Source organism: Mytilinidion resinicola, assembly GCF_010093595.1.
Source record: "Mytilinidion resinicola strain CBS 304.34 unplaced genomic scaffold BDZ99scaffold_1, whole genome shotgun sequence".
Classification (NCBI taxonomy): Eukaryota; Fungi; Ascomycota; class Dothideomycetes; order Mytilinidiales; family Mytilinidiaceae; genus Mytilinidion; species Mytilinidion resinicola.
In genome coordinates this window covers 2889976-2913780 of record NW_022985437.1, presented here as the reverse complement: position 1 = coordinate 2913780, position 23805 = coordinate 2889976, and the positions used below count along the sequence as shown (strand labels likewise).

The 23805-nt window shown below is 51.3% G+C and overlaps 11 protein-coding genes across 11 annotated transcripts; 8 read left to right on the top strand and 3 right to left on the bottom strand.

Annotated features, from left to right (window-relative positions):
• Nucleotides 1-8: 8 nt before the first annotated feature.
• BDZ99DRAFT_493549 (Clavaminate synthase-like protein) lies at nucleotides 9-1992 on the bottom strand. Its single transcript, XM_033723242.1, has 7 exons — nucleotides 1821-1992; nucleotides 1468-1684; nucleotides 1244-1374; nucleotides 1155-1178; nucleotides 988-1101; nucleotides 342-816; nucleotides 9-295 (listed from the first exon to the last, which is right to left on the bottom strand). Exons 1-7 carry the CDS (start codon nucleotides 1867-1869, stop codon nucleotides 184-186), a joined length of 1122 nt encoding a protein of 373 aa, XP_033584806.1. The 5' UTR covers nucleotides 1870-1992; the 3' UTR covers nucleotides 9-183.
• Nucleotides 1993-2125: 133 nt separating this feature from the next.
• BDZ99DRAFT_457518 (uncharacterized protein) lies at nucleotides 2126-2758 on the top strand. Its single transcript, XM_033718698.1, has 2 exons — nucleotides 2126-2567; nucleotides 2621-2758. The coding sequence occupies exons 1-2, from the start codon at nucleotides 2202-2204 to the stop codon at nucleotides 2651-2653; spliced, it is 399 nt and encodes a 132-aa protein (XP_033584805.1). The 5' UTR covers nucleotides 2126-2201; the 3' UTR covers nucleotides 2654-2758.
• A 2718-nt stretch (nucleotides 2759-5476) lies between these two features.
• Nucleotides 5477-6449, bottom strand: BDZ99DRAFT_457516 (extracellular serine-rich protein). Its single transcript, XM_033718697.1, has one exon. It carries the CDS (start codon nucleotides 6279-6281, stop codon nucleotides 5715-5717), a length of 567 nt encoding a protein of 188 aa, XP_033584804.1. The 5' UTR covers nucleotides 6282-6449; the 3' UTR covers nucleotides 5477-5714.
• A 1660-nt stretch (nucleotides 6450-8109) lies between these two features.
• BDZ99DRAFT_457515 (uncharacterized protein) lies at nucleotides 8110-8822 on the top strand. Its single transcript, XM_033718696.1, has 2 exons — nucleotides 8110-8336; nucleotides 8461-8822. Exons 1-2 carry the CDS (start codon nucleotides 8203-8205, stop codon nucleotides 8657-8659), a joined length of 333 nt encoding a protein of 110 aa, XP_033584803.1. The 5' UTR covers nucleotides 8110-8202; the 3' UTR covers nucleotides 8660-8822.
• Nucleotides 8823-9491: 669 nt separating this feature from the next.
• BDZ99DRAFT_493546 (uncharacterized protein) lies at nucleotides 9492-11146 on the top strand (the record flags this gene model as incomplete). The annotated part of the gene is made up of 4 exons (XM_033723241.1): nucleotides 9492-9725; nucleotides 9790-9935; nucleotides 10001-10401; nucleotides 10452-11146. 4 exons carry the CDS (start codon nucleotides 9492-9494, stop codon nucleotides 10757-10759), a joined length of 1089 nt encoding a protein of 362 aa, XP_033584802.1. The 3' UTR covers nucleotides 10760-11146.
• Nucleotides 11147-11333: 187 nt separating this feature from the next.
• On the top strand, nucleotides 11334-11951 carry BDZ99DRAFT_457513 (uncharacterized protein). The gene has a single exon (XM_033718695.1). The coding sequence runs from the start codon at nucleotides 11373-11375 to the stop codon at nucleotides 11877-11879; it is 507 nt and encodes a 168-aa protein (XP_033584801.1). The 5' UTR covers nucleotides 11334-11372; the 3' UTR covers nucleotides 11880-11951.
• Nucleotides 11952-13259: 1308 nt separating this feature from the next.
• On the top strand, nucleotides 13260-14234 carry BDZ99DRAFT_514051 (uncharacterized protein; the record flags this gene model as incomplete). The annotated part of the gene is made up of 1 exon (XM_033724786.1): nucleotides 13260-14234. The coding sequence occupies one exon, from the start codon at nucleotides 13260-13262 to the stop codon at nucleotides 14232-14234; it is 975 nt and encodes a 324-aa protein (XP_033584800.1).
• A 623-nt stretch (nucleotides 14235-14857) lies between these two features.
• On the top strand, nucleotides 14858-16071 carry BDZ99DRAFT_470786 (uncharacterized protein; the record flags this gene model as incomplete). The annotated part of the gene is made up of 3 exons (XM_033721657.1): nucleotides 14858-15381; nucleotides 15492-15747; nucleotides 15808-16071. The coding sequence occupies 3 exons, from the start codon at nucleotides 14858-14860 to the stop codon at nucleotides 16069-16071; spliced, it is 1044 nt and encodes a 347-aa protein (XP_033584799.1).
• Nucleotides 16072-17490: 1419 nt separating this feature from the next.
• BDZ99DRAFT_493545 (DUF427-domain-containing protein) lies at nucleotides 17491-18644 on the top strand (the record flags this gene model as incomplete). Its single annotated transcript, XM_033723240.1, has 4 exons — nucleotides 17491-17723; nucleotides 17779-17925; nucleotides 17980-18167; nucleotides 18238-18644. Exons 1-4 carry the CDS (start codon nucleotides 17710-17712, stop codon nucleotides 18642-18644), a joined length of 756 nt encoding a protein of 251 aa, XP_033584798.1. The 5' UTR covers nucleotides 17491-17709.
• Nucleotides 18645-18814: 170 nt separating this feature from the next.
• BDZ99DRAFT_531094 (glycoside hydrolase/deacetylase) lies at nucleotides 18815-20895 on the bottom strand (the record flags this gene model as incomplete). The annotated part of the gene is made up of 2 exons (XM_033726431.1): nucleotides 18815-20019; nucleotides 20832-20895. 2 exons carry the CDS (start codon nucleotides 20893-20895, stop codon nucleotides 18815-18817), a joined length of 1269 nt encoding a protein of 422 aa, XP_033584797.1.
• A 626-nt stretch (nucleotides 20896-21521) lies between these two features.
• BDZ99DRAFT_514047 (uncharacterized protein) lies at nucleotides 21522-22388 on the top strand (the record flags this gene model as incomplete). Its single annotated transcript, XM_033724785.1, has 1 exon — nucleotides 21522-22388. The coding sequence occupies one exon, from the start codon at nucleotides 21522-21524 to the stop codon at nucleotides 22386-22388; it is 867 nt and encodes a 288-aa protein (XP_033584796.1).
• Between the last annotated feature and the right edge of the window lie 1417 nt (nucleotides 22389-23805).

The window sequence follows — 23805 nt, the reverse complement described above, 5'->3', positions numbered from 1 at the left end:
TCCACCTACCCATTACTCGGATTGTAGCTGTTAATGAAGGATCGAAGTACTTCAACAATGTGAGAGCATTCCTTTGGAAGCATATGCAATTCTAGCAGTCCTAAATATTACATTCCATGTTGAATTAGACTAGTAGGTTGAAGAACTCCAACAGCGCTAACACAGAAGCAGAAAGGAGAACACTTAGCCGTCATCTTCCTCTCCATCGCGAGGATCCCTTCCCAGCGTCAGGAGTCCGACACCACGTGCTAGTGAGCACAGCGGCCAGAACGAACCAGAGAATTCAACGTCATACCTAGTCACGTGAGCTGCTGCGACCGTGGGAAACGAAGGGAGCTTACCAGTAGTTAACAGCACAGCAGATGCCCTCAGACGACGCTGACTGCGCCACTTTGTGATACCACAACGCAGGCAGGTACAGCATATCGCCCTCGTTCAACGTGACCCGCATAGCCCTAGAGTACTGCGAGAACGGCGTGGCGCGTTGACTTGGAACATCGGGATCCCAAGTTGCGAACGGCACGTTTTCCTCCGGTTCATCGAGACACACGACGAGGTCATCCAGAACTTCATCGTGCGTCATAGCTGGGCGAACTTGTGAAGAAGACATGGAGTTGTCGGAGGCTGCGGATGGTGAGCGGGGGGATTCGGGGGTGGCGGGTTCTCGAGGCTGATAGGTGGCAGCTGGGATGAGCTGCTCGTTGACGCATGCGCACTCGATCGGAGGGAGGAGCGTGAAGTGCTTTTCGCCGAGGACCTGCACGTAGATGTTTTCGTAGTTATCTTTGTGGAGTGCAGTGATACTACAAGAGTTGCCTGAGAATCTTAGTAAAGTAATTAATCCAAGGAGACTAGATAGCCAAGAGACAGCCTAGACTCCGCTGCATGCGACTTGACGTTACTCTTTTGTGAAGATCTATGGGGGCACTCTAAGCGGTAGCAAACGAATGTGCGCAAGCTAGTGTCCTGTAAGGAAAGAGATTGTACCTAGCCAGAGGTTGATGGCGTCCGGAGATTTTTCCAACGCGATTCGGGCGAATGGTATGTCCTTCGGGAGGTCGGAGAATAGTGGCATGTACTCATTTCGGAGATTGTCGTTTTCTACGAGGATAAGCCAAGACAACGAGCAGGTAGGTTATGCTGGAATAACGTACGAGTCTGGGCGTATCTGGTAGGTCCTGAAATGAGTGTTACTTGAGAGGCATCCGGAAATTCTTGCGGATAGATTGATCGAAAAAGTTACCTGGCCCATCTATCCCTTGGCGCTCTTTTTCTTGAATCTTCTCGAGGACCTTGTTGAATGGCTCTTCGGTATCGTAAGGCTTCACAAATAGCAATCCGTCATCCTCAAGTTCAATGACCGAGTCTGCGTTTCTTAAAAAAATCACTAAACATCAGCATAATGCCTATTGAGACGATTCTCCGCAAATTTGCTCAAAATGAGGGCACGGCGAAGGAAAAGCTCACCCATGCGGAGTGACAGCGACATTGACAAGCTGCCGACCCATGACATCGACCAGATACTTCGCATTCCAGACCTTCCGCGCCGTCCAGCTCTCGGCGCCCTTCCGGACTACGAATGGCCGGTTGCGAGCTACATATCGCATGAACTCCAGCGGGCTTGGTTCTTCATGCAGTTCATCGATGGTTGTGGAGTTGAGCTCGTGATACGACACGATAAGATCTGATTGGACGGGTTAGATAATGGTAATTGCGGTTGTACGACCAGCATAGCAACGAACGTAGTATTCAAGATTTGGAGGAATAGGAAAGGATTTGATAGAGAGTAGAGCGCATTGTACTGAAATTGGAGGGTATACCTCTTACAGCACCGGGAAGCTTCGCCATATTCGGCACATTGAACGTCATAATCACTTAACGTCGTCGGCAGCCCACAAAACTAGAAGTTGAGTAGACACACTGGGGCAAGCCTGACGACGTCAGCCAGGTTTGAAGAACGGTGGATATATATGGAGTCTGTAGAGGAGAGGATGGTGGTGTGAGGTTCGATCACGCTCGCCGCCTCTCCTAGCGCTGCCGGATTTGTTAGGCACCGGATCGGCGGAACAAATTGCCGGGCCGGAGATCTCCGTCTCACTCTCAATCCTCAACACCACGACTCTATCACCACTTTCAAGGCCTTCCATTGCTTCATCGCTACCACTACTAGCTATGTGTGATCGGAGCTGCAGGCCGCCATCATGACCCTCCTCCAACGCCTCCGCGCTGCGCCTCGCGCCCTCAATGGCTTCCTCCGACCCATCCCCTTCATCGCCTTCAACGTCGCCCTCGCCACCCATATCACCTTTGGCTACTTCTACAGCATCCGAACCTCCACCGGCGAGAGCATGTACCCCACACTGGCAGTCCGAGGAGACTACTGGATATGTTCGAAGCGGCACCGGCGAGGCAAGGATGTGAAAGTCGGGGATATCATCAGCTTTACACACCCGGTGCTACCAGGCTTCGGTGGGGTCAAGAGGGTTGTCGGAATGCCGGGAGACTTCGTTCTGGCTGGTACGCCTGGAGTAGATGGGGGAGATGAAGGTGTTGGGATGGTGCAGGTGTGGTCTCTGCGGAAGTTGCGAAGCTGGATTGATGCTGACGAAGTAACATAGGTTCCCCCAGGCCATTGTTGGGTTGCCGGGGATAACCAAACACTGTCGAGAGACTCACGAATTATCGGACCCGTACCCCTTGCCCTGATTACTGGAAAGCTTGTTGCGATATTTTGGCCGCTGTGGAAGTTCAAGGTGTTGGAAAATAATCTGAAAGAGCCTGTCCCATGGGATTCATGAAATGATATTGGAAGAGGAGCATTAGATACCCTAGAGAGCTGTTTAATACCTATTTAGCGAGGGTATGTCGATAAAAGTCAATCTGATCGCGATTCCTCCAAGCGACTGTACACACCCAACCGTCCGTTGTAAAGACGTAACGAATTAACGCCATTTCCTATTTTTTATTGCTTTACTACATCGTTTCACTCCTGCTAGATATAGGATCAACACCACCTTAGCAGACCTTTCGAGTACAGCAATCGTCTCGTATTGCCCCACGCAGCGACAAGACCGCTGTATATTTATTACTCCCGAGCATTGAAAGGCACAAAGAAGCCTTATGTCAATTTCCTTCTCCCATTTGAGGACTCTGGGCAATGCTGTTTCATATCTCCTCGTTTGCTCGCCGCCTCATTCAAGTCATCTTCACCACAACAGCCCGTGTCCTAATCTGCATGGCCATAGCATTCCCATTCGTTAACAGCGACAATTACATCCCTTTCGTGCTCATATTTACCTGGCATGATCCCCGTGTGCTTTACCAGCTCTGAATCTCCAGGAAGCAGCTGAGTGGAGTGGAACAGCCCCTGTCGAGCTAAATGAGATGCTGTTACCAGAGCTATGGTATATGCAGCTTCCTTTCTATTCCCGCTTACACGCGTTTGGGAAACCTCACGGCAAAACGCCTTTCTGGGCGACAGAACCAAGGATTACAAGCATACGATCAACACGCCTCCAGCCGCAGAGACGACTAGGCAGGCTATTCAACAGGCTCAGCAAGCTCAACAGTCGTTCCAAGCGCCGACCGGAACCCAATCTTCTGCAATCCAGCAGCATCCACAGCTATCCCCATCCACTGATACTCTATGCGCAACCTTGTTGGTCGAGTTATTAGATCTGCTGTTATTATGGCAATGCAAAGCTCGATTACGAGCTGCAGCATGGGGATTATGGCGTTCAGGTATGTGCAAACCGCGAGATGGAGTCCTTCACATTCATCCAAAACTCCCTTCGACTCGTCGCTGCTACCATAGAAAAGGAACGCACACCGATGGGGGCTGCCGAAGCGGTCCAGCCCTAAGAAATCTTCACGGCGTACTACTACTAGCATACAAACCTGCATGCCGCCGCTGAGTGGCTCGCCACAGCCTCCAGGCTCGTGTATCTACACCAAACCTCCTTTGTCCTAACTCTATCAATCGATCTCCTTCGCGTCGCCTCGAAGCCTCACTAGCCCCGCCGTAGCACCATACCCATAAGATCCGTATCGCCAAGCTCATCGCCTATCAAGCCAACACCCGTGCTACACATCCAGCCATCGTCAACGCGGTAGTTGAAGACCCCCCGCCGCTCCTCTCCCGCCAGCGTCCCGATCAGGCTGCTCATACCCGTCCGCTTTTCCTATAACTGAAACGGCATATTGCTGCCACTCCGGTGCTAGGTGGATACCCAACATCCCGAAAGACGAGCCTGTAGATGAAGTCCGAAAACGCGCAGGCTTGGTGGCTATTCGTCTGCAAATGCCTGCAAGAGGGAACTCGGCAAGCAGCGTGGTTAGTTAAACCGGCCAATCCTCAATTAGATTGATGGCCGGATTGTTAATACATGCTTAAAAACAATCCAATCAATCAATCTGGGCCCTTTTAATCCTTGATCCGTCTAATCCACCACTAGAAGCCTCCCGCTTAGCCTAAAATGGATAAATTTATACCCCGTTTAGGGCTTTAGTTAAATACGTACTAATCCGGCTAATTCATCTATACTTATAAGCGGCCAGTCCAATCCAATCCCTACTTTTATCCAGCCAGTCTAATCCAATCCAGACCTGGAATTTGCAATCTGCCGGTTGACTAACCCCGCTGACGGCAAGTGTCGGTAGCTAATCTCGCGGAAGTTGAGTTAGTATGGAAGAACACGCACACAGCAAGAACCACCACCTGCAAGAACCACCCCGACGCCGCGCGAACACGAATCCGTGGAGGGCGGCGAAGGTAGTCGTGTAGACGCGCATTCTTGGTCTATTCCAGCTTCGAAAAGCCCTTCTCTTTCCAGCCATCTCCGCTTTTCCCAGTGGAACAATCAAGGTCGTATGGCTGGGAAAAGCAGTCCCAAGGCCCTCGCGGTCCCGTGGGCACGCTATTCCGCCGACGCCTTCTCGAAAAACCTAGATTCAAGCGTGGCTCTAAAGAGCAGACTACCTTCTTCATGAGCCACCCCAGGGAAACTACTATATCGTGTGAAATGTATATCCTCTGTTAAGCTCTACGGACGCCCCCGTGCGCCTGGCTAGCATGCGTTGGAAAGCCCATGCCGTACGGAACGCAAGGATTTGGTTGATAGGGTCTGTATCGTCTCCTTTCTTATTATTCTTGTTACCCTTGTAGCAATGATGCTAGAATGAGTTTAAATCAAGCAGGGGAGCTTGGGAGGCGGTGGCATTTACTGCGAGTGCATATCCCCTAAGTGCGTATGCAGCCTCGGATGCTCGCACGCGCGATAGCGGCCACGAGAAATCAATTGTTGGCACACGCAAGGCTGAACTATATACTCGCCCAGCTTCACTAAACTCCTAAAAGAGAAAAACAATACCTATATTAGTTAAAGAGTAAAGCACCAGGGTCGAAGTATATTCGTCACGTGATATTTCAATTCTCAGGCATCTCTCGAAGTTATAGCGCCACTAGTAGAGGATAGTACGTGTGATAAAAACCTGGTCAAGCGCCAGTATATTCTGTTCAAGAAGTTTCGTAGCAATAGCGCCTACAATTACCCATTACATCAAAAGCGAAGGTCGGCATGAAGCGAATACACTCAGAATCCCAAATCCGCGAGTAAAACCCATCCAGAACGCCATCCATCAAACCATCGCTAATGCAGAAAATCCAAATGCTCAAACCCATCATAGCTCCTTTCCTGTGCCCTAGATATGGATGCTTATGCCTTCCCGTTGAACGGCATGCTCGGCGGCGCAAGCGTCCCACCGTTACCGGGCTTAGGCGGCGAAACCGACACCCCCGTCCACGCCGCCATCTTCTTGTATTGCGCAAGGGTAGCACCGCCGTCGAAGTTCTGGTTGATCACAAGGCTCATCCCCATCTGGCAATGATTCCCCTTCGTCTGCGAGCAATAGAACCACTTGGGCAGCTTATCCGTGATCTCGATGGTGAACGCGTTCGGCGCCTCAGCCTGCACGCCCTTGGTCGCGGGCTGGAAGCCGCTGAAGATGGCGTTGTCGTCGATGGGCACGCAGGGCTTGGCGAAGGACGACTGAGCGAACGAGTGGTTGGCCGGCGCGAAGTGCACCTCGACCAGGTCGCCGATCTCGGCGACGATGTTCTCGGGCTCGAAGCGCAGCGTGCCCGCGAAGCCGGCCTCGACGCGGTGCGTCGCGCCGGAGCGGCGGGCGAGGGCGGGCGAGGCGGCTTGCGGGGTGGTAGCGGTGGGGAGGGCGGAGGCAAGGGTGAAGGCGCCGAGGAGGGCGATGGTGGTGAAGGAGACCATTTTGAGTGATTGGATTGGGTTGGGTTTTCTGGGGTTTAGTTGATTGGAAGGCTGATGGGAGTCCTGATGTACGAATGAAATCAAGGGAATCAAAGAAATAAAAGACGACCGAAAAGGGAAGAAATGGATTGAGGGTGGTTGTGGTGGTGAGTGATGATGAGATGATGGATTTGAATGCCGCGACTTCTACCTTTCCTTTATACAACCTCTCTACATGTCAGCTGTGCCTCTCTGCTCTCATGTTTCCGAGAAATGCGGTCTGGAAGCGTGCTCCGCAAAGGGCCTAAGCCGGATGGCGGCTTAGAAGGGAGTGAGAATGTGCTGCGCACCCGTGGTGTGTTTGCCTGAATAGGGTTCACCAAGGCGCACAGCCTGCGCAGCATCAGCACCTTGAATTAGAGTGTGGAAATTGTGTGCTGACGTCCCGCTGGAAACCATCAGCCACTAGGTTTGAAACGGTGTTCCCGGGGCAGTGGTGGCAGCGGGCGGCGGCTGTCAGTTGGGAACTCAGCCACGAGCGGGATGGCTTTTCGTGTGCAGTAACTCGCGCGTACCCGAATAGCATCAGCGACAGGCGGTATGAAATTCCGGTCTGATACAGTTGTACGGCTTCAGCACCGGAGAGCTTGGACTGTTGCTGGCGCCATCTGTGCCGCAGCAGGTACCAGGGAAATCGTTGAAGGCTGAAAACCACAGCCCACGACTCAGTCGGTGTAAAGCGATCTTGGTCATGGTAATGAACATAAAGGTACTGGTAGCTGGCGTATGGATGGGCCTCTGTCAGCTAGGCCGTGAAAATTTATTTCGACGTGCTTGGTCAGGACCTCGGAATAGCCGCGAGAGAAGGGTGTGCTATTAATAGCTTTGCCAAGCTGAGGCGTGCTGCCAACGGTACCAAGGCGATGCGGGGAAATGTCTCTGTATCTCAAATCATTGTCCCCATGAGAGTATTAGACGTCTCCGGTGGACGGTGTTTCTGTTCGGGTCGAAATATCCTCGAAGAGTTCAGACATTTTCAAGGCCGCCACGGCAACGACGACCAACTGAGGCCTCCAGCGTCGTCGTCACCAGGCTGCGTGTTGCTATAAAAATATGAAGGTTGTATTTGGTTGTATGTTGAAACAAGGCAGCTGGTGTTGTTCAGGCTGAGCATGCGGAAGAGCATGCGTCCGTTTTGAAACAAAGTTGGTGGTGTTGGAGTTCAAGAGTCTGCGCCTTTGGTTTGCCGCCGGGCGTGCTTCAAACTTTATATATCTCGACTCTGCAGGTCAAGAACGAGGCCGGCGGTAATATTCTTACAACGAGCGCAAAAATATGCTCAATGAGACTTGTCTGTGAAGCTATTCGGAAGGGTGGGGACCTTGTAGGATTGACAGCAGCAAGCAGAAGCTTGGCATGTAAGCTGCACGCTAGGACGCTCGGGAATCTGCAAAGAGCTGCATGTCAGCTGCCTCGACCAATGAATGACTCTTAGGGAGCATGGCTAGTTAGCGGTGCTGGATAAGTAATCAACCGTAGTTATTCTCTAAGAATATACAAACGCCACTCTTGGCACGCTGGCAGATGCCCTAAACCCATCAGCGTAGTAGTGGGTCCGAATTTGAGTTGCCAGGCGCCGACGGGCGCACACATTAGGTCGATAGGGGCGACCTGATACGCTCGAATACGTAAGATTACATTATCGTGCCAAGAGTGGCGTTTGGGATATCTTAAAGAATACGGTAGGTGAGGCTGACGGTGACTCGCAAACCTCGTGACTTGCTAAACCAGCAAGATCGGGCTTGATCGGACGCGATAATGACAAAAACGGACTGAAATTCGTGGGGAAGTCGACAAAAGGGCTGAATTAGTCCTGTTGTACCGCATTAATCTTTCGTCGAGTTCTTGAACCTTGAGCTGCTTCCCTCCAGACTCTGCCAAAATGCCCGCCCTCACCACATCAGCACTCCTCTATGTGCAGAGCGTCCCAATCCTACTCAATGGGATCGTGAATCTTGTGGCCCCGGAGACAGTCGCGGTTCCAGGGACGCCAAAAGTCGCCCTCCATCTGATCAGGTAGCCTCCCCTTGTATTGTCCGCGGTGGTCTGCAGTGTCTCGCATTCATCATCTCAACCCTAATGCGCCTCAATGAATCCAGCCAATCCCCAGCGCAGGATAGTATCTCTGACAGAACAGCAGTATTCTCTCGCTTTCCCTAGGCGTTGGCTACATCGTCGCGGCGCAGGCTTCGGCTGCCAATCGTCGAACATTCATGCTGGCGTCGGTGCCGCTGCGAGGCCTGGCGGCAGCGCTGTTCTGTGCCGATGGGGAGATGGGCACTGCCGTCTGGGAGGGGTCAATGGCGGTTGTGAACACTGCAGCGGCTCTGTTGCTGTGATGGAAGGGGTTGCGGTGTTAAAGATGCCAGGGAGCAGGAGCGCATCATCCCGGCAGCGGTGGCCAAACCAAATGGGGGCCAAAACACCAACTTTTAGGCCCCGCCATCAACCTCAACTTCATCCATCAAAACCTGTAAATACTTTTTCATTGTCCAAAAATAGCATTTAAGCATGTTCCCATCTCGCAATCTTGTGTCGTTCTTTTCTGTTCACATGTCAAACCCTCGTCTCTCCCTCTCTCCGCACTACACCATGCGATATTGCTGTCTCCATCATCGATAAATCCTCATTAGGATAATAGGCCGACGTCTCTAGGTCCAAGCATGAGGTTCATACGCCAAGGCTGTGGTGTTTCTTCCATTTGCTGCTTGTACAGAAGAAGACGGAGACGTGGCAGAGAAAATCTATTGAGAAGATGCGTGAGAATGCGTAGGGTAAGGAGGAGCCGGTGGAGGATGTAGTTCTTCGGTGAATCGCAAAACGCCCGGAATCTTGCTGTACTACAGCTGGATCATTTATGACGAGCTGTAGGACGACTGTATCTCGTTGCGATGTATCTCTGAGTTTAGAGCGTGAATGGCAAGCTTTCCGTGGACTGAATTACTTACGTATCTAGCGTAAAGGAGCCCGTGGAGAAGAATTTCGCTCGAGTCTGGAATTTATCCAAGTTTCTACGCAATGCCAATTCTCACTATCCTCCTCTACCTTTCGATAACAAGAGCATTCGTCTACGCTATCCAAGGCTTATATCAATCCGCTTGCGGCCCACCGGCTCTTCCTAACAGGCCACTCAAATTCCGAATCCAGTCAGGAACTCACATCACCGCCGTCATGACTCTTCGCAAACATCCACGGGATCGACAATCCTCTCCTGTCCGTGGCTCGGAAAACCTCCAGATATCCGAGCCAAAGCTTCACATCCCGAAGAAGAGGTTCCTGAAATGGTTAGATAGTCTGCCCATGTATCCTCGGGAAGTAAAGATCATACCGGAAGGGGAGTCCTATATGAAATACTGGTGTGGTCCTAAAACAGAGTACGACCAGCACATTATAGACGAAGCTAATGTATGTTCACCTGACCTCACCCCCTAGCGCCGCCTGTGCTGCGTCCGTCGGCTGACCTATGAAGTGGCTCATGCAATCAGAATCAGAGGGGTGGGACATGCAGAAGAAGATGGAGCACTACATCCAAGACTGCCACATGACGGGATGGGCGAATTTCCCTTCCTCGCATTGCCTGGTGAGCTGCGCAACCAAATCTACGAGGCCGCACTCGTCAGAAACGAGATACGCATCACATCCACATCAAGAAAGCCATCCGAATCCTAACTTCGGGCTAGATGGGGACCCAACGGCGACAGAAAGACCTACATCCGTGCACATCCATACAATAAGCACGAAGACTCGTATAAAGTCAACCTGTTCCTCGTCAATCGCCTGCTCCGCGACGAAGCTCGCCGGATCTTCTACAGCCAGAACGAGTTCCGCTTCGACACAAGCCCTGGCGATCCAGAAGCATGTTTGGGCGTACCCTTGGCCTTCTTCCGCGATCGCCCTTGGCAAGTCGTCAGAAACATGATCCACAGAATCCACATAACCGCACCATGCAGGAGCGAGCTATTCGAGTTCATCCTCCGCCGCAAAATGTCGCTGCACTACTTGGGCGTGACATTCTACGGCCACGTGCCCACAGCACGCCTAAGACCAGACGGAGGGCGGGAATACGAATGGCACCCCCCTGGTGAGCGAGCGGGGGATAGGCACGTGAGAGCAACGCATGATTTCTTGGAGGTCCACACGAGATTGTGGTACAAGACGGACCCGGAGACGCCGACGCGGGGAAACGCTGTTGCGTTCGTGGCTATGATGCGGCAGAGCATGCTTGTGGATGCGGCAAAGCTGCATTTGGGGGAGGAGGGTTAGAGTCGCGCAGTTGGCTGAGGATGATTGTTGTCCTTGTAGTAGCTATCGCTTGCGGAGGTGCTGCAGGAGTCATCCGAATTATCGCTTTGGAGGTGGATTGTAAGGATGACTGTAATGGGGTGTCGTTGCTGGAAGAGGTAGGGAAAGGAGACAAGAAATTGGAAGTTGAGAATTGAAAACTCTTGATGGAAGCAGACATGGTTAGCGGTGGCGGAGAGAGCACACAGAGGAACTTGACGTCGATGCTAGAGCTTTGGTGTATCGTCTCGAATATGGATGACCGCCATTTTTGCTCATTCAACGAGGAATCGCAATTTGAGGTGGTTCACGTCCTGCGCCTTTCAGCTTATCAATCCAGTAGCCTTCTCCGACGAAAGGTTCTTAAGTTTGTTCTAACCATTCAACGGGAACGATTCTTTCGAGAACCACCGGATAGCGAATGAGTTCCTTGCCCCGAGTTGGTGGTGTTTCTTCAATGTTTGCTAATTTTGTAGAAGAGAGAGTATTGGAAGAGAATATGGTCAGAAGGTGCATGAGGATGCGTGGAGTAATAAAGAACCGGTTAGGAAGGACGTCGTGCCGATATGAAAGATATGGAGTATAGAGGAATCGATTCCATGATTCTTCGACATCTGGAATATTCTTCAATGCTGCCGCCAAAATTATATCAAGCCGTCCACGACTGACCGCCTATCATCACGCATCCTTTCGCAGTTTCTCTTGGAGTAGCGACGAGTTTACATCTGCAGAACGTGGTATCAGTATCACCTTTCTATCATCCACTACGAGATGGGAAAGCGATCGAGAGAAGACACCGATGGAGACAATAGTAGCGACGAGTCTCGGCTATCGAAAAAAGTAAAGGGCGAAAAAGCACTGGACAGGGAAGCCCTTCTTGGTCAAAAACATCTACAAGAAACCGATGCTTACAGAAGAGAATCCTATCGCCTAGGAGCTTTTCCGTTCCTAGCTTTGCCTGCGGAATTGCGTAATATTTTCTACGAGGTCGTGCTTGTTAGGAAAGAAGTCCTGATCACTTCCACTCGGCCAAAAATATCGCAGGTTCGGGGTACATGGGGCCCGACTAGTGAGAGAACCTATACCCTTGATGTCTCTGAAGATGCGGATGAGAGTCCAGGCAACGTAAACCTGTTTCATGTCAATTGCCAAATACGTAACGAGGCCCGGCCAATCTTCTATAAGCAGAACACGTTTCGTTTCAAAATGAATTCAAAACTGGCAAGCTCCCAAGACGCCATGTGTGCTCCGATAGCCTTCTTCCGCGATCGTCCCTAGGGGGTGGTAAGCAAATGGATCCACTCAGGTTGAAATTGATGTGAACTCTGTTGTATTGTAGATGCCGTAAAGGCGGACTATATAGAGGAACGAGATGAACTACCCCTTAGGGCGCTCCCTTGGTCGTTCCCTTGACAGCAAGGAAGCACCACAACTCCGTAAGGAAGAGAAAGGGAGAGTAAGGGATACCTAGGGGGGTGGTGTGCACGCAGGTGAACCGTATGAGTTGCTGATCCTAGGTTGCTGCAACCCGTGTGATCCGCAAGGTACATCACAGGGCCATGTCAGCGCGAACTATTCAACTACATTCTCCACCACAAAATTCCGCTGCAGCATCTAGGCGTGTCTATCTACGGCTACCTACCCAACTACGGAGATCGGGACGGTCCAACTACGCCGACTTTGTCCCACAGGTGGGCTGGCTTGCCCAGGGGCAAGGATGCGAGGCGAAGATGGGATGCGAAAGAGGGAAATTTCTTCCAAGGCATCTTTACACTCCAACCTGTCAAGACGCTTGCGCTAGAGCTACACACTTCGCTCTTCTTTGACACTAGACCACCGATCTCAACTCAGGGGAATGCCCTCGCTTTTGTAGCGTTTCTGCGATCGCGCTTGCTCCTCAATGCGTCGACGCTCGATTTGGGCGAGAAGGGCATTGAAGTAACGGAGTTGCCTGAAGACGAAACGCGCGAGTTTTCTTACCGCAAGTATAGATTGAAGCTAGAGTGTAAAGACGACTCGACCGGAGCATCCCTGCTGAAAAGGGAGGAAACGAGATGAACAGACTTGATGTTCAGTAGCAATAAGAAATTATCAGAAAAGGGGAGGCAGAGAAAGAAAGAGAGGCCATTTGATTGTAGCAATAGAATTCTGCTCTTCCATCCCCAATTACGCATACCTCTCATTTTGCTGATTCAATGATTGTTGGAGTCTAAGTCTAGTGTCTTCGAACATCTCGCCTCCCTGAGAGCTTTCCCTACCAAGGTCCGTGAGTCTCACCAAGAATACCCAAATACTAGAAAAATTCCATGAGACTAGAGCATCGAGAGATATGAGGTCAATGCGTCTCCCGCAACGCCATGTCCGTATGTCCCGAATAGCTATTGCCGCCGAAGAAACGAGGTTTGCAATCTTGCGTTGCCCCACGTCTCGTGCCTTTTAGCTCATCTAATGCAGTTTCATCTCCCTGTGAAGGCTTTCAGGGTTTGTTCCCTTTGGACAAGTTTGCTAATTCTTCCGGAAGTGTCTCGAGTTCGTGATGTGTCGTGGATACATCCAACCCCTGGAAGCTTCCTTGGGGGCAGTTTTAGTAGTTACTTAATTCTCTATACCCCTCTTCTAGTTTAATCTCTACCTGATTTTCTATTCCTGAAAAAAGCAATGGGTAAACGGCGAAGAACAAATGCGGACAAGGGTCATGAGAAGCAGGCCAAAAAGCCGAAGACAATTGCCAAAGGTGAAGAAGAGGCCTACAAAATCCGTCTCACCGAAGATTACAAACGAGACAGCTACAGAGCGGGAGCATTCCCCTTCCTAGCACTCCCCGGCGAGCTCCAGAACCGTGTCTATGAGTTCGCGCTGGTCAGAAAAGAGATCCGTATCGTATCCACCATTGCCGCTCCCGGCCAGAAGCGGCGCTCATGGACTCCCTGGGCAAAATACAGGCCATTAACATACACGCGCCGCATCCAAGACACATCGGAACCCGACTGTTGCGGTGACGAGGACGAGTACGAGCATGATAACGCAGACGACAAATTGAGCGAAGAGGCGCGCGCAAACGCAGAGATCTGCCTCAATCTGTTTCTCGTCAGCCGCCCGCTCTACAACGAGGCGAGGGCAGCTTTCTACAAAAGAGACCTCTTTTACTTCCAGGAAACATATCTGAACATTCCGGGAGTCTCTTTGGCTTTCTTGCGCGATCGGCCATCCGAGGTCCTCCAGAACTTTATCCAGAAAATACATATCGATGGACTTAGCAGAATAGACAAGCCATCGCTCAAGCAACTAGTCGATTTTCTTGGCCGAGAAAAGCTTCCGCTTCGGTACTTGGGGCTCTCGTTTCGTGACTTTGTCCCCTTTCCCATCACCAAGAACGACAGATCATGGACATGGCAGTGGGGCGGCACTCTCGACATAGAACGGGGTTCTGGAACGGTATTAATGGAGGGGTTCCTCAACGTCCTCCTCACCATTACGCCCGTTGGCACCTTGGCTCTGGAGGTCTACACGCGACCTACGTATTCTGCACCCACGCCCAACCCGCCCCATAAAATGGAACGACATGTAGTGGCATTTATAGCGTTCCTCCGCTCCAAGCTACTACGTGACGCCGAAAAATTAGAACTGGGCTAGAGAGCGATTGAGGTCACGCGGGTTTGGTCTCTCAAGAGGCTCATAATGGGCAGATGGGGCAGATATAATCCCAATCTGATAGCCGATCCTGAAAATCGTGTTGTGACAGGTCTGGAGCTGCGTTGCATTGATAATTCCAAGGGGAGGTCGCTGTTGGATGACGGAGATGAGGGTTTAGAGATAAACATGGGTGAAAAGTTAGTGACAAAGGTGCAGTATGTGGCGTTGGCGGAGGAGGGGCCGCTTGAGGACTAGCATGTGTAGGAGTTGCGAGGGGTTTTGGCGTTTAGGAATCGCAAGTATGGTATCAGATGACGGATTTCAAAGCACTCCTACTACCTTTTCTTAGGCCTGCTGACTTTTGCGAAATGAAATAACCTTGTGTTAGCTTCTGTACGTGACTACGTCCGCCAGCTTATCCCATGCAAGATCCTTATCTGACAAAAGGGTCTCAAGTTGTCTGAAGGACGTTTGTTAGTTCGTACTAAAATTGGTCAGGCTCGTGCCGGCTTAGATATGCTTTCCAGTAAAGCTTTTATAGAAATCATGAACCGCGGCTATATAAGCCTGCTTGCCCTCCTTATACCCTAGCATCCCCCTTAATTCGTCCGCCCCGGCACATGATGGGAAAGCGGCTAAAGACAGACAAGAATAGTCGCCAACACAAGCAGACTAAGAAAATGGAAACTAACGGTAAAAAGGAAGAGAATAGTGAAAGCCAGCAAACCGAAGAACACAAAAGAGAATGTCGGAAACTGGGAGCATTCCCCTCCTTAGCACTACCGGGAGAGCTACGAAACCGCATCTACGAACACGCACTCATCAAGAGAGAAATAGTTATCACATCCACTCGCATAGCACCAATACAAACGCGGCGCAAATGGGTCTGCCCGGTAGATGGCAAGCGAACATACGTGTTCCGAGGCGCTGACTTGGGAGAATCGGAACAATCTCCTGATGGCTTTAGGGTTAGGCCTCCAACGGGAGCTGCTGCGAATGGAATTTGTCTTAACCTCTTCTATGTGAGCCCTCAGGTCTACAGCGAGGCCCGCCCGATCTTCTACGCAAAGAACGTTTTTGCTTCCACACATGGGCGCGCGATGTCGAAGATGTTGCACTGGCATTTCTGCGCGATCGCCCAGTCGAGGTGCTCGACTCGTCGCTCGAGAACATTCACATCAAGGGATTGTACAGCACGGATGAGCATAGGAGATTGACGTCACTAGGAGAGCTAGGCGATTTGCTACGCCAACATAGACCTCCGCTGTGGTATTTTGGTCTCCAGTTCCGGGACCGGGCGCCTATCGTCCATATCAGAGAGGACGGGACGTTGAGGTGGCAATGGGCGCCGGCGGACGCATTACACAGGGGGTTCAACACCCGTGCACCCACCGATATGATGGAAAAGTTCCTCTCCGGCCTCTTTGCACTTGCGCCTATCAGCACCCTGGCTCTGGAGATCTGCATATCTTCCTCGTACGTCGAACGAGCCACCAATACGCGTCGACCAATGGTGCGGCATGCAGTCGCTTCTATGGCTTCCCTTCATTCGAAACTGCTTTTGAATGCCTAGAAATTAGGCTTGGACGAGAGCGCGATTGACGTGAAAAGGCTTAAGAAACTTAGGGATCAGTGTAGCAGGCGAGCGCTTAAGATGAGCGTTGAGCGGCACAGAGCGGTGTTGGAAGATCCGTGGAGCTATGTCATTGCCACTTTGTACCTGCGCTGCAAAGATAATAGCAAGGGGACGTCGTTGTTGGCTGAGGGAAGGAAGGAGATGGAGGAGAAGAGGAAAAATGAGGTCGTATTGGCAGAGGAGGGGCCATGGGAAGGCTAGTAGGTGTAGTTGCCTGAACGGATTCTTCTTAGAGGTTTTTGTAACCCCGATATCGAAAGGATATCGAGTGGCAGGCTTTGAAGTCTTTTTCATGTTTCTTCTCGAGTTAGCTGTCCCTTGCAAAAGCTAATGAACCTCATGTTAGATTCTGTACGTAAAAGATGGCTCAAGCATTTAAAAAAGTGTGGGATTGTATGAGGGAGGTGATAGATCAATTAGGAGGGAGCTTTGAGCCGGAACAGGAAGGAGGCTCTATTTTGACGTGATGTTGATAGCAGAAGGTTGCAGAGTTACGAGTGATCTTCTCCCAACTGGAAGCTTTCCCCTTGCGTGATTCGTTCTTTGACTTCCCTAGTGCTGGCATAGCGACAGGTGCGAAAAGAATGGCTAAGATGGAGAACGTACCTACTGAGGATTACACTATTATGGTGTCATGACGATGTGAAGATAGCTACCAAATAGCGATAGAGTAGTTGAGATCACATCATATGTAGATAGCGCCTCATGTCACGTGCCGCTGCTCTCTCATTTGCGTTGTCCTTGATTGCCTTCCCTAGAAAAGTTATCTTGTCTATGATCATTCTTGCGATTCGAAAGACTTCTAGTGAAGATTGCAGTTTCTTAGTCGTGCTTGCGATTGCTGGAACCCTCTTCTTGGGCGGGCAGACGCTATATCAACCTCCCGTTCCTAGTTTTTTGGCTCCCACATTGCTTCAGCTGGAATAGCACGTCAGCCCCAAGTCAGCACAATATGCCCAAGAGGCCAAGATCAGGTCAAGAAGAGAGCTCCCATAACCAGACCAAGAGGGTGAAGCAAATTGGTGTTAGCAATCGGCAATGGCCGAAGAAGTCTGTGATGGGGATAAGATGTGCAGATACTTCTAGGGGAGTCTTCTTGTTGGAAGACAGTGTTGAGTAGATCGAGGAGCATAGGACGAAGGAGGTGCTTGGAGCGGAGAAGGTAGCGTTCTGACCGCCTGCCTAGTAGTTCGATGCCAGTAACCAGATACGGTGCTTAGATGATTGTTTAGTTGCAATCTTTTATCGCTGTTCGGAGGCGCTCTAGAGTGTTGTTGAATATCTGGATAAAATGTAAGATATCAGAAAGCGTAAATGAAAGCCGCTCGAAATGAATATGATCATCATGTGTTATTATGTTCTGGATTGCCTGAGCGCTTACGAAACTAGGAAGTTATGTAAAAGATGTACCCACATCATGTCTGAGTGCGGTATGGTTGATGACCTGATCAATGACTGTTCGGGGAATGCTAGAGTCACGTGACTTTATCACTCTGATTACATGTGTACCTATAGCTGTCTACCCATGACCATAATTCAAAGACTCTTATAAGGATTCATGACCCGTATACAGCATATATGGCGATGAAATATATGTCTTTTCAGAAGGGGATTGCTTACAGATCTTCCTTTCTACCATTGGTCGCCGTAATTTACCCCTCCGTTCATCACCCCTCAACCCCACGTAAGCATCATCGACATCATCGATCCAACTCTAAACCTCCGACGCGCTTGCGGGCGTGAGGATCCCTCTTTCTCGGAATATGATAATGGTATGGGTTCTACACTCGCACCAGCCTCCTTGATCCCTTTCCCCAATATTGTCGAACCAGCATCATAATGTCCGTGCAAGAGTAAGCCGCGAGAATCCTCGAGCTACCTCGTACTGCTGCGCTAACAGCCACAAAGCTTAGAGAAACTCGCCCAAAGACTGGCGAAAGACGGCCCCTACAAGCACGAGAGCACGCCTCGACGCGTGAGAGGGCTGTTCAACGGGGCATACGCATTCGACACGATTCGCGCGCACTATGTTTGGGAGATTCCGAACTATCCACAGTAAGCTACTCTCAACCAACTCCCGATATACACCCAGCTCTAATGCTCTTCCAGGTTTTACATACCTATCGAGGACTTCACTTCAGACGCCAAGCTTGAGATAGCTAAGGAGCCAGTGCCCAAAACCGACGGCGGGGCGTCTTTGGCCGTGCTGACCGTGGGTGACAAGTCCACAGTCAAAGTAATTTCTTTTAAGAAAGGACCTTTGGCCGGGTTGGTGAAGACAATATTTGGCGCCATTGGTATGTCTTCATCGGCTGACACCAGTTCCAATGTCCGGGCAGTTGCTTGCTAATCGCCTGCGCCTGCTAGACCAGTGGTTCGAAGAAGAAACACCCATCTACATCCACCCCAAAGACCCTTACAAGCGCATCTCGATCCTGCCCTCCACCCGCCGCGTGCGTGTCGCGCTGGACGGCGTGACGCTTGCGGAGACCTCTGCGTCGATCTTCCTCCTCGAGACTTCGCTTCGTCCGCGATATTATATACCGCCGACTAGTGTAAATTGGCATTTGTTGAGCAAGAGCGACACTGAATCTGGTTGTCCGTATAAGGGAACGGCGAATTATTACAATGCGGAGGTTAATGGAAAAGTGTACCGGGATATTGTGTGGTGGTATCAGCACCCTACGATGGAGAGCGCACCGATTGCGGGATATCTTTGTTTTTATAATGAGCGGGTGGATGTGCATATTGATGGGATTAAGGAGGATAGGTAGGTTAATAATGTCAAATGATTCAAAATCTTTGCAGGATATCTGGTTCCCATTGATTGAAGAGACGTGGTGCCGAGCTCTCCAAGCTAGTCCCAATTTACAAACATCCTAATACCTCTTTCAACATCCCCCCCCCCCCCCCCAAAAAAAAAGGTTTCTCCGCCTCCATCCCCTCAATCTAACGGCGGCGCCCCCGGATCCATCATACACTGATCCACCCTCATCAGCCTCCTCCCCGTCTTCCTCGCCTCCCTCACAAACTCCCTCAAATACCCCACCGTGCTCGCATACAAATAATGCATCACCACCAAATTTCCCCCTTTCCTTACATCCCGCCTAAACGCCTCCAGCTGCTTCTCCGGCGTCTCGCTCTCCCCCCACAACCAGTCCTCAACATCCACACTCCACATCACCACGCTCGGATCATCCACCCCCAGCACCGCCGCCAGCCGCTCCCGCATGCGCGCGCCCTCGGTGCCGTAGGGCGGGCGGAAATACGTGGAGTTGGGGAGGGCGGGGAAGGTGGACGCCATGGCGGCGAGGTCGGAGGCGTACTCGGCGTCGATGGCGGCGGTGGTGGGGAGGGACTCCATTTTCGGGTGCGTGAAGCTGTGGAGCGCGATTTGGTGGCCCCTTGCCGCTGCATCGCGGTACACATTGCTTAGATTGGTAGAGGGGTCCAGCAGGGCTTGGCCGACGGTGAAGAAGGTTGCGGTGACGTTTTCTTCGGCGAGGATTTGCAGGACGCGGTGGGCGTACGCGGGCTCGCCGTCGTCGATGCCGAAGGCGAAGGAGTTGGGGCGCCGGCAGTGGAAGAGGAGGGAGCCGGTGGGGAGTTTTGGGGTGGTGGGGAAGGAGGGGGGGATGGTGGGGAGGAGTTCGATGCGGGTTAGTTTGAGGGATTCAGTGGGGTGGTAGAAACCTTTTAGGGCGACGCCGATCACGCGGGTCATGTTTATGTTGAAGTGGGAGAGCGGGATGTAGATGTCAGTGCTGTTGGCGTAGCGCGCAGCTTCGACGGAGTCCCAGGTCTCGGGGAAAGGTGCGACGTCCTCCGAGCAGGCAGCGTTGTGTTGCTGGAGGGCGACGGTGAAGGCAGTGGTGCCGGTATAGACTATGTGGAGGTAAGCGGAAGCGTATGAGGCCAGAGAAACGCAGGTGTCCGAGAATTGAGAGTAGAAGCTGTAGTCGGCATCGGAGGATTTGATCGTAAGGGATTTGGTGCCCCAGGTTAAAGACATGCCATCATCCGCGCCATGACAGTGCCCAGCGGCGTTTGTGGAGGAGGAGGCGAAGGTGTCGATGAGGGAAGGGGTGGGAGCGGCTTGGGGTTTCTCTGATGCGGAGGTCGCTGCTGATGCTTTAACAGAGACAGCAGCTATTGTGGTGGACAAGGATCTATCAAAGGAGCTCGATGTCGTCGTATTGCATCCGAAATTGACCCCACTCAGCTTCCATGTCGCCGTCGTATTCGAGAACGTCCCCCATACAAACGACGTTATCGCATTGAGGTTCGACTTGGTGTACGATGACAGCGGAATCGAGAGCAGCTGGGTCCCTCCCGGGAATGAGCCGAACACAATCTCTTCGCTAGAATAGTTTGGATTTATGCAAGAGGTCTTCGTCTGAATCTCGAGATGGAATGTAGCGCCAGCGGGTGCATCAATGGCGAATTGGATGCTATTGTAGCCGTTGTCGAGGTATGAGGTGCATGGCAAGGTCTCATAGAAGTAGGATGCGTCCTTCGGCACGATAGATAGGATGCCGTTTGTAGCGGAGATGGATGACATAGTTCCATCGTCTGGTTGGAGCTGTCAGTCTCACAAAAGGGTGGGAGTGGAAGACATAGTACCGCTAACAAAGCAATTCAAATCATTCGTATTCGTTTTCCAGCCCTGGAAGTCATCAATCAGAAGAGGCTTCGTGCATAGGGCGAGTACTGTTCGAAAGCAGCAGCATAGCAAGAAATGAATGACGGTGACGATACGCATGGTAGGAAAAGATGATTTATCAACGAACGACCAGGTAAGAAAACGTGAGCCAAAGACTCGAAAACCCAAGTGAGAGAGATAATCTTAGAATAGAGAAGTGGTGGGAGTAGTCTCCTTTTATGAAATCTGCTCCATAAGTTCTTCCGATATCAATGTTTCACTGCAGAGCAAACCGTTCTCGTGTTACGAATTGGTTAACATCTCTCGTGCGGGGCCAGGCACAATGGACAACGAGCAAGGCAGACATCGCAAAAGAAACGCATAGATGGCTGAAATCCGCCTTATGTTATTGGCGCTGGGATGTGGTTGTGGTTTCGTAGGTGTTGCGGAGGTGCTGCGGAGAGAATCGACCCCTGACGCTAACTGCAATAGGAAAGGTTTCGTCGGAGATTCCATTATTCAAAATCGCTGAACGTCACGTGCACAAGCAATGTCCTTGAAGAAGAAGAAGGAATAGGGTTCGTAATCCAAGCTCCAACTCATCTCACCAGATCATCGTGCTTCGCCCTATGAACCGCATACGAGACTACGTTTGCCCCGGACGGAATCTCGCGTCTGCACTCCCTTTCTATGGGTAGCAATATCATTATTCTTCCATAGATAGGCTTGGTCATTGGTCCAGGGAAATGGTTCAGTTCATCGAGAGCTGCAGTATTGAAAAGTGTCGCAAACAAGTCTTGGGAGCTGCCATCTTGATTTCGAATGTAATTGTGAAGATACAGCACACCGACACCATATGACTCGAATTGGTCAAAACCCACACATTCATTCTGTCATGTCTGAGTCTTCTGCTTCCTCTGTCAGTTCGTTTGTTTCCGCCGCCGCCGAGTCCGACCTCAGCGTCTTCCCACCTGGCCCAGCCGCCACTCCCTTGGCGTCTAGTGCCACCATGGCGCCTAAACCACCGCTGGGTAGAGGCCTAATCGACTTCCTCGCCGAACCGAACGTCCATTGGCCAATCTTCGAATCAATAACCTCCCAACTAGACGTCTGCGATTTCATCAAACTCCGCAGAGTCTCAAAGTCTCTTTCAAATGTCTACGAGACTGTGCAGAAGTCGCAGTGGAACATTAACGAGGCGTTGACTAAGTCCGTGAAGGATCCGCCGGCACTTCGTAGTAAGCTAGGTCAAGCTTCAGGAGTTATATCTGGACAGTTTGCTCTCAAATTCCTTGACAGGCATGTCGTCGGCGATCGTCTTGACGTCTTTGTGCACGGGCGAATGGAAGGTATGGCCAATGTCGAGTTCATGGCATGGGCGATCGAGCGCGAAGGATACGCCGTGACCCGATCTTACAGTCACGACGAAGAGCGCTCCAAAGGCACTGTTGAAGACAAACAGTACAAAACCGACGTATATCAACGCCCAGGGAGCAACAGTCCATCAATCTACCTTCAGCATACGCGCGAAACACCTATCGTAAACCTCCTGTCTACGGGATGCCAAGGCACCATCGCTCTTTCGAACTTCATCACACCAAACAAGGTGTACGCTCCCTTCGCAAAAGAGACCTTCTACGAGCACCGTGCCTATCTTCACGGACCCCTCAAAGATGATTTTGGTGAATATCTCAAGGCCGTTGCCAAGACTGGACGACGAATCCTCGGGATCCGATGGAAAGACCAGCACAAGAGTCCGCATAAGATGCGTAAACTGACTGACGGCCACATGTGGAGCATGGCGCTCGACTCGACAAATGTCGCTGCTCCTGTGACACCCAGCTTCGTCACAGATGCTACCACGTTCAAGTTCTAGGCTATTACTAGCATAGGGGGTAAGGAGCAGTACCATTACGCGGAGTTAAGCCAGATATGCCATCCCGCGCTACGACATGCCTGGGCACACTTCTTGTCTGTACTTGGAGTTGCTGGCATAGTAGCTGCCTACATGCCTAGCCAGTTACAACTTCTACAGAGAGGGGTTGGGGTACGGTGGCCTACCGTGCCTACCGTGCCTACTGCTGTCTCTAATTAGTGCTTCTGCCTACGCGTACAGTCACTTCCTACGTAGTATATAGTTTGGCCTTCGGGCCCCCGAAATAAGACAGAGTTCACGTCAATTTGCAACCTGAGTTCTGTCGACTCGTGCTTGAACACTGCTTTGGGTGTGGAGCTTTCTATGATGCTGAGGGATCGGTGGCCAGACAACGGGAATACCAGCCTGCGCGACCTCCTACGTAATTGCCGACTTCTTCGCTCAGACCAGCTTGCGTTGAAGGCGAAGTACGATGATATGATGCCAGAATGGCTTCTGAAGCAGGAAGAGGAGTATATCAAGAAACATGGGGATAATTAGCTGGCGAGAGGTTTGGAAAGGTTTATCAGGCCTAGTTTCTCTCTACTGGAAACAGATGAGGCCCACAGCGCCGATAATATCTTCTCCTTCTGTTTTTAAATAGCTTGGTAGGTTACTTCGGGGCATCTTCTATATGAACCCTTCAGCGGGCCAACTTCGCTTTTCTTTACTTGACTCCAAAATGGAAGATCGATTATACGATCCCAGACTTTCATATCAGTGAGGGGCCTTAGCGCGCAGATCTCTTAGCGCGATTGTTATTCACTTATTTGCCAATCCGGATTAAACCGTTCAAACCAAAATTCTAATCAATCCAATCAATCAAGCTTCATTATATATATAGCAACCCAATCAATCTGCTCTCTAGTCGAGCCGGCCGCCGGTTTAGTAACCACGCTGGTTACAGCTGTGGAACCGCCGCGCCAGCCACCTTCCCTATGTTCCTCACAGACACTGAAACGTAGAACAGAGGCGTTCCTGGATCCACGTTTCTACCCGGGATGATTAGCGCAGTGGTGCTCGGTGTGAGCGCAACGCTATCTCTTAAAGGCTTCGAGATCTGGAGACCAGCGAGCACGAAAGTGGTATAACTCAGTCCAAAGCCGAACAACAGCCTTTCTATCCTTCTCGAATTGTGGTAGTCGATGAGCTGACCTTCAATACAGTCCGCCTGCCACTCACCCGCCATCCTCCGTCTCCACAACACTTCTCCCATAAACCCTTCACCGCAGTCATATAAGGCAACCGCCCACTCGTCCCCAACATCCCAAGACTACACATGCACCCCTCCCCCCAACCTCCTACCCCGGCATACAGCACCGCCGTCAACACCCGCATCCCCCGCCCGCGGCGCAGCGCCCAGCACCACAGCCACCGT

Excerpts from the sequence above, each read along its gene's own strand:
- BDZ99DRAFT_493549 (XM_033723242.1), bottom strand. The coding sequence starts at position 1,869 with ATGACGTTCAATGTGCCGAATATGGCGAAGCTTCCCGGTGCTGTAAGA. Across the intron at positions 1,102-1,154 it reads TACCAGATACGCCCAGACTC|AAAACGACAATCTCCGAAAT; the intron begins GTACGTTATTCC and ends TTATCCTCGTAG. Across the intron at positions 817-987 it reads CGCCATCAACCTCTGGCTAG|GCAACTCTTGTAGTATCACT; the intron begins GTACAATCTCTT and ends TAAGATTCTCAG.
- BDZ99DRAFT_457518 (XM_033718698.1), top strand. The coding sequence starts at position 2,202 with ATGACCCTCCTCCAACGCCTCCGCGCTGCGCCTCGCGCCCTCAATGGC. Across the intron at positions 2,568-2,620 it reads GTGTTGGGATGGTGCAGGTG|TCCCCCAGGCCATTGTTGGG; the intron begins TGGTCTCTGCGG and ends AGTAACATAGGT.
- BDZ99DRAFT_457516 (XM_033718697.1), bottom strand. The coding sequence starts at position 6,281 with ATGGTCTCCTTCACCACCATCGCCCTCCTCGGCGCCTTCACCCTTGCC.
- BDZ99DRAFT_457515 (XM_033718696.1), top strand. The coding sequence starts at position 8,203 with ATGCCCGCCCTCACCACATCAGCACTCCTCTATGTGCAGAGCGTCCCA. Across the intron at positions 8,337-8,460 it reads GTCGCCCTCCATCTGATCAG|TATTCTCTCGCTTTCCCTAG; the intron begins GTAGCCTCCCCT and ends ACAGAACAGCAG.
- BDZ99DRAFT_457513 (XM_033718695.1), top strand. The coding sequence starts at position 11,373 with ATGGGAAAGCGATCGAGAGAAGACACCGATGGAGACAATAGTAGCGAC.